Below are 6,659 nucleotides of genomic sequence, written 5' to 3' on the forward strand. Positions count from 1 at the left end.
CTCAGGCCCCTCTCCCCCCGCAGGAGGATCCCCATCACTTCCCTGGAGTGCCTCCCCCATTTCTCCTGAGCTGTCCCTCCCCTCAGGTGCTCCAGGACGGCCGCCCTTGCGGCCCTCGCCCCAGCGCTCCCCTCTCCGGTCCCCCCAGTGGCCCAGGACTACGCCCACGGTGGCCCCGGTACCGCGGTGCTCGCTGTGCAGCTGCCGCCGCTGGCTGTACAGGTTCTTCTCGGTGAGGTGCTGGATCTCCAGCAGCCCCTGCACGATCTCGAACACGGTCCCGTCCAGCAGCGCCAGCGCCAGCTCGGACAACGTCGTGTACGAGAGGCGCTGCTGGCAGGCGCTGCGGGCACAAACCGGGTCAGCGCCGGCACCGGCAGCGGCCCCCGGCCCCCCTCGGGCTCCGCTCACCTGGGCAGCACCTTGACAAGTGCCTGCAACTCGGCCAGCAGCCGGTAGTGCCGCTCCTGCTGCCGGGACAGCACCTCCTGCTGCTGCTCGGCCGCCTCGAACCCGCCGGGCCGCGCCACCGCCATGGCCCCCACCCTCACCCTCACCGCCCGCTTGCGATCTGCGCCTGCGCAGGGCCGCGCGACCGCGACTTCGCCCTCCTGCCGCAATTTGCGCATGCGCGGGACCCCCCCCCGCCTCGCCCCTCCGGCCTTCACAAGCCCCACCCCCGAAATCAGCCAATCCCGACCCGGTCCCTCCCTGTGACCACGCCCATACCCCGCTCCCCGCCCGTCCCGCTCCTTGCCGCTCGTCCTGCTCGTGATTCCCGCCCGTCCCGCTCCCTGCTGCCCCCGCTCCTTGCCGCTCCCGCTCGTGATTCCCGCCCGTCCCGCTACCTGCCGCTCCCGCTCCCTGCCGCCCGTCCCGCTCCTTGCCGCTCCCGACAGCCTCGGGACCCCCCGGGCCCCGGCCGGATATTTCCAGGCTGTTCCGCCCCATGGGATGCTCGGGGAGGAATCTCGGACTATCCCCCTGCTCCAGCTTGGAAGCAGCTACAGATGTTTTAAATTACTTTATCAGGAGCGTTTCAGACGTAATTTGTCCGCTTTGGAGTGGATGAGTCAAATGTGGGTGACAGGGTGGCTTCAACCACGGCCAAAAATGTGGTGTATCCCCAGCACTGTGGGATTGCACTCTGTGAAGTCATTCCAGCCTGTGGAGCGGGGAGCATCCTCTGTGGACATTGTGCCAGGGTCGTGCTGGGCAATGTTTGTGGATGCCTTGGGAAGGATAAGGCCGCGCGGCTGCCCACATCCCTTCCAATCCCTGAAAACACACTGTTGCATGCTGGGATGCTGATGGGTCCTTCCCGTGCATGCTGGGGTGTGGGAAATGAGAAGTGGAGAAAGATGAGATGCGCATTCATGGCAGCAGAGCACAGGAAAAGGTTCCTGTCTTGAATTAGTAAGAGGAAAGATTCATTGAAATGGGTTAAAAATGCCTTTAAAAGACTGGATTTAATAGGACTTCAAAGCCTACAGAAGCTGCACTGCTGCTCAGGGGGACTGGAAGTAGCAGAGAGAAGAACACAGAGTATCTCCAGCAAAATTTCAGGGTATCCTGAAAACATCCCTGAATGGAAATGACTTTCTTTCCCCCAGTTCAGTGCCTTAAATTTCCATTCAAGGATCCCTAAATCCCAAGTGCTGGCGAGGCTTTGGGTGGGCTGACTGCAGATTTCTCTATGTCTGGGCTACTTAGACCTTATGGAGTTAACCCTGCTGTGTCCATCTGTCCAGCCTGTCCCCTGCCCATCTTTCCCCCAGCCTGGTAGCAACACCTCCATGGAATGATTTCCTCAGGAACCACCACAAGGTTTTGCTGTACTGGAGCAGCGAAAGGCTGAGTGCTGCAGGCTCTGCTGAGCTGCTGGGTAACGGGTCCTTTAAAACAGAGCTGTGAGCTGAGCTGCCCAGCTTTGACTGGGGCAATGGCCTGGATCAGGATGAAAGCATGCCCAACATTTTGTCATACTCCTCCATGAAGATTTGATGGCAGCTTTTGCTAAATATCCCCTTCTGTGTGTCACCTGCTGTCACAGAGTTTTGCTGTCCTGGGGAATACCCCCAGCAGCACAACCCAAAATCCCACTGACAGCCAGTAATTCTCAGATATGGTGACGAAGGCTTCACCTGAAACACCACCAGACCAGCTGCCTCCCCTGGCACTGCTGCCTGTACTGGTGAGGGTGTCAGGGCCATCTGCCTTGTCCCCTTCAGTGTCACAGTCTCATGGGCATGGCACAGTAAAGGCAGTCTCTGCCTTTACTGCTCTCATGGCTTCACTGGGCTTCACCCTGCCCAAGGCTGTTTTGAGGGGCTTTCAAGCCTGGAGGTGTCTGGCTGTGGGGCCCCTGAGCAGCAGCAGGCTGGAGGGAGGTGAGGAGGCTCTGGCAGTGCGTGCCATGGCTGTGGACAGCGGCCTGGGGAGCCTGTGCATCCCTGCGGGTGGAAAGCGGGGTGGCCGGGCAGCCGAGAGAGGCTCAGGCCAGGGAAGAGGAGGGCACATGCCCAGGGACACTCTCCAGCAGTGCCAGCGGGGAGCAAGCACCTTCTGCTGCCTGTGCACCCCTCTGAAGGTGAGGGAGGGGGCGGCCAGGGCCTCTGCTCTGCCACGGACATTCCTCTCCCTTCCTTTGTGCTGCAGGAAATCTGCGCTTCCTCCCTTCCCAGCGCTGCTCCCGGCTCAATCGCTACCAGATGTGGGTCCCATGCATTTCTCATTAGCCAGGCAGCTCTGGGCGCTGCCTCTGCAGCCTGCAGGGCTGGCGACACAAACGCTGGGATTCTGGGGCTCCCGCAGGGAGGCAGGGATCGGAGCCGGTGTGTGCTCCAAGAGGTACCTGGCCGGGCTTTGCACTGGGATCGTTGCTGGGCCAGGATGCTGCTGGGGATGCAGGGCGAGCTCTCTGTGGGGATGGAGCTGGGACAGCGTCCTCTGCCGGCACCTGCACAAGTGCCATGGGGACAGAGGCACATGGGGTTTGGGTTGGAGGAAGGACCTCAGCGAGCTGGACTGCAGCTGGGTCAGCCACTGGGGACAATCTGCAGCCCTAGGCTGGCTCTGGGAATGCAGGAGAGATGGGTGGGTGGCACATATGGGGACTGGGGCTGGAGAGCACAGTGACCTGGGGTGTCCCATGCTCTCTGTGTCTGGGCAGGGAATACATCAAGATATGCTGGGATGTGCAGGAGGCTCCTGGGGGGTGGGTTCAGACTGAAGTGGGATAGTCCCTGGCCAGCTAACAGTGTTTGCACTGGTGCCACAAGCAGCTCAGGTGACACAGCGTGGGTGGAGGAAAAACAGGTCCTTCCTGAGCTCCCTAGAACATGCCAGCACCAAGGACAAAACCACGGCAGCTGGACCCAGGGGCTTGAGAGCAGAAACAACCCTGCAGTTGGGTTGTGATGCCCAGGAAGAGCCTTAACTAAGCCTGGATTGAACTGTGAAGGGACAGACAGACCTGAGAAAGCTCCTCTGTCCTTCCTCACCCTGTCACCCCCACCATGGAGTGAGAGAGTGGCTGGGGAAGAGCCCAATGGGACTTTTCCTGCAGGGCAGGACAAGGCCACAATTGGGTGCTCACGGCCATGGGATCTCTGCACTGGGAGAGAGAGATGTTCCTTGCCTTGGCACCAAGGAATCTGTGGCTGATCCTGTCCTGCTGCTGCTTCTTGAGGCCCCAAACCAGCTGTGGGGCTTTCCTCATGCTGCTGGTGCAGAGGAGGCTGGGTGGAAGCAGGGGGACAAGAAATACAACAGGAATAGAGTGTCTGTGGAGCCTGGTGTATGGGGGTATATTGCCATGGGGAATAATCCCCAAGAACCCTGAGCACACACCTTCCTGCAGGAGATGTCTGTCCAAGCCTGGAGTCCCTGGGAGAGCTGCCACATCACCATGGCTCTGAGTCACCACTCCAGAGCTGGGAGTGGCCTCTCCAACCTTTGGTGATTGTGGTGTCACCGGACAGCCAGCTGTCACTGGAAGCGGCCAATGCACTGCCAATTCTGCACCAAACATAGCTTTACTGCCTTTCCTGTGGAGTCAGGGACAGGTCAGCATCATCTGCTCCTTGGGCTGAGCTGGCAAGCATCCCAGCAGTGGCTCTGCTGCCATGGCTTCAGTATGAACCGAGATGGCCTGGGCTGGTGCAGGACTGTGGCTCAGCCCAAGCCACGGTGCCTGCAGTTAGTCCCTGGCTGGTGCCTGAGCCAGGGCTGGAGCCAGGGTTTTCCTGAAGCAGCAACCCCCCGCAGGGCCAGGTCTGGGGGGCTCCTCTCCTCTAGGCTGGATCTGTCTCTCCTCAGCCAGCTTGGCTTGGATAGTTTCCTCAAGTCTCCTCCAACTCCTCTTTGGACCCTCTAAGAGCTGCACCAGCCCTCTGGGGCAGGGTCTCCAGCAGCCGCCCTCTGACTCCACCCTGCACTGGCTGCATGGTCACCCACTGCACTGGCTTTGCCACCTGTCCCCAGCCTTGCTCCCTCCTTTTTCAGGCCACTTGGGGCCCTCCCCTCATCCCCCAGGCAAGGGGAGGGCATGGCTGGGACTGCCAGAGCTTCAGCCTCAGGCTCACCGGATTTATTCCAATTTAAACACTGCAGAGTAAAAGTGTTTCCCCTGCTCTGGCCTCTGGAGCTGAATATCTGAACGGGAACTTCACCCCTGAGCTGCATCTAAAATAAGACCTGGATCGAGGTGGTCACTGGCTCTCGGAGGTGCTGGGTGAAGCCTACACGCTCTCCTGCCGGCTGGCTGCTGCTGTAGTTAGGAGACCAAGGGCTACTGGGCTGGAAGGGTAGCGTGCATCATTGGAAACATGTCAGAAAACATGTCCAGGTTTTGGTTGTCTGGGCCAAGTTCCATGGGGACTCAGAGGAGATGCCGCAGCCACGTGTCCTGAGTGCACATCATTCCTGGGATGGGACATGGATGCTCAGCCAGGGCAAATTCCATGAATTTGGGTTGTGGCTCAGCAGCTCAGGAGCACCTCATGACTTTGCCACCTGCAGAGAGAAGGCTGTCAGGTCTGTTTGAGGTGACAGCTCTGTATCACCCCATGGACAACACCCTGCCTGGTGAGCCTGGGCAAGGGGCAGGAGCTGCTTCCCCTGGACCGGCCAGAGAGGCTCCCAGCTGACTGGTGCAGGTGCTCCCAGGTCACTGCACAGGGCTTCATAAGCAAGAATGACCTCGGAGGAGACTGTAAGTGTGTGGGCTTGACTGGGAGTTGTGTGCAGGGGCCATGGGCTGCAAGGGGGGAGTGCAAAGCATGCACAGGATGCAAGTGACACAGGAGGCTGCAGGGGACACAAAGGATGCAGCAGGACATAAGAAATTCAGTGAGCTGAGAAGGATGTAAGGGATGTAAAGGATGCTTAAAGGGCTGCAGCAGGCTATTAATAACGCAAGGCATGCAAGGAAGCTGCAAGGGATTCAGAGAGTGCAACGGGATGTAGGAGTTGCAATGGGATGTCAAGGATCCAAGGGATGCAAGAGATGTAAAGGATATGACTGTATGCAGGGGTTGCAGCAGCCTGGAGCCAACCCCTTCTATCCCTTGGCTGGGGCTGCCCAGTTGGCACCCGTGTCCCTCTGAGTCTGCAGCCTGACTTTGGGACCCCAGGTCGTGGGTCTTGGGGACCCCCTTGCTGTGCCCCTACAGTCACCAACTGAGCAGGGGACAGATGCAGGCTGCACTCCCTTCCCCTCAGGATATTTTCGGGGTCTCCAAGCCCTTCAGGGTGACAAAACACCCGTCCCAACGAGGTGGCTGTGGCTTCTCTGCTGCAGACAAGGGCCCATTCAGCCCCGCCCCGCATCCTGTGCAGCTCCTTGGGGGGAGCGCGGCCAGCCCCCAGCAGCAGCCAGGGCTGATCATGTGGCTTTAATGAAATCCAGATCCGGGCAGAGTGATGACATTGAGCAGTGATTTGTGCTCCCACCCAGACTAAACACGGGCAGGCGCGATGCGGCTGGGAGCACAAGCTGGGGATGAATCAGGTACCTGGAGCCTCTGCCTGACTTCCACCTGATTATTCCTCCTCTCCTGCTCAAAACACTTGGATAGAGTGCCCTTGTGCTTTCCGTGCAAAAATATGGATTTCCCCAAATTAATGATGCTTGCAGAGGCTGAAATAAAGGCTCAGGCTCTTGGATTTGCCCAGCGATGGCTCCATGTGTTAGAAGTCCCTTTGCTCTGTGCAGCTCATTGTGCAGCCAGGGATTAACTGGGGTCCTGGATCACGTGGAAACATTTCCACCACTCCATGGATGAGGGAGAATCTAAAATGGAGCCAGGGTGGGTTTGCAGAGTGTGAGGCCCCTCGATGCCTGCGAGGCGGTCTGGCCACGGCCCCTGCCCTGTGCACACCTGAGCGCGCTACCCTGTGCCCTGTGCCCTGCTGAGCGCACAGTGATGGGATCCTATCCTTCAGGATGGACTGGTGGGGCTGCAGAGGCACCACTGGAGGGCCCGATGAGCTGAAGGTGCAGCCCCACTTTGAAGCCCAGGCGATGCACTGTGGTGCAGGACAGGGCAGAGGAGGGGACCGTGGCTTTGCCCAGCCCTGGGTGCCCATCGGTGGGGACAAAATGGCTTTAGAGTGGTCCTGCTTGAAGAGCCTGGAGCTGCTGCTGGGATGGTGCT

At 59.4% G+C, this 6,659-nt stretch overlaps 1 protein-coding gene across 1 annotated transcript in view; it reads right to left on the reverse strand.

Annotated features, from left to right (window-relative positions):
• LOC121364977 (protein DGCR6) overlaps nucleotides 1-591 on the reverse strand; it is a 7,952-nt gene extending 7,361 nt beyond the window's left edge. The window contains exons 1-2 of the mRNA XM_041488787.1: nucleotides 412-591; nucleotides 183-343 (exon numbers count right to left, since the gene is read on the reverse strand). Of these exons, the coding sequence (XP_041344721.1) occupies nucleotides 183-343; nucleotides 412-536 (286 nt within the window). The 5' untranslated portion in view covers nucleotides 537-591. The remainder of the gene's footprint in view (nucleotides 1-182; nucleotides 344-411) is intronic.
• Nucleotides 592-6,659: the final 6,068 nt, after the last annotated feature.

Source organism: Pyrgilauda ruficollis, unplaced genomic scaffold (genome assembly GCF_017590135.1).
Source record: "Pyrgilauda ruficollis isolate IOZ18807 unplaced genomic scaffold, ASM1759013v1 scaffold9, whole genome shotgun sequence".
Taxonomy (NCBI): Eukaryota; Metazoa; Chordata; class Aves; order Passeriformes; family Passeridae; genus Pyrgilauda; species Pyrgilauda ruficollis.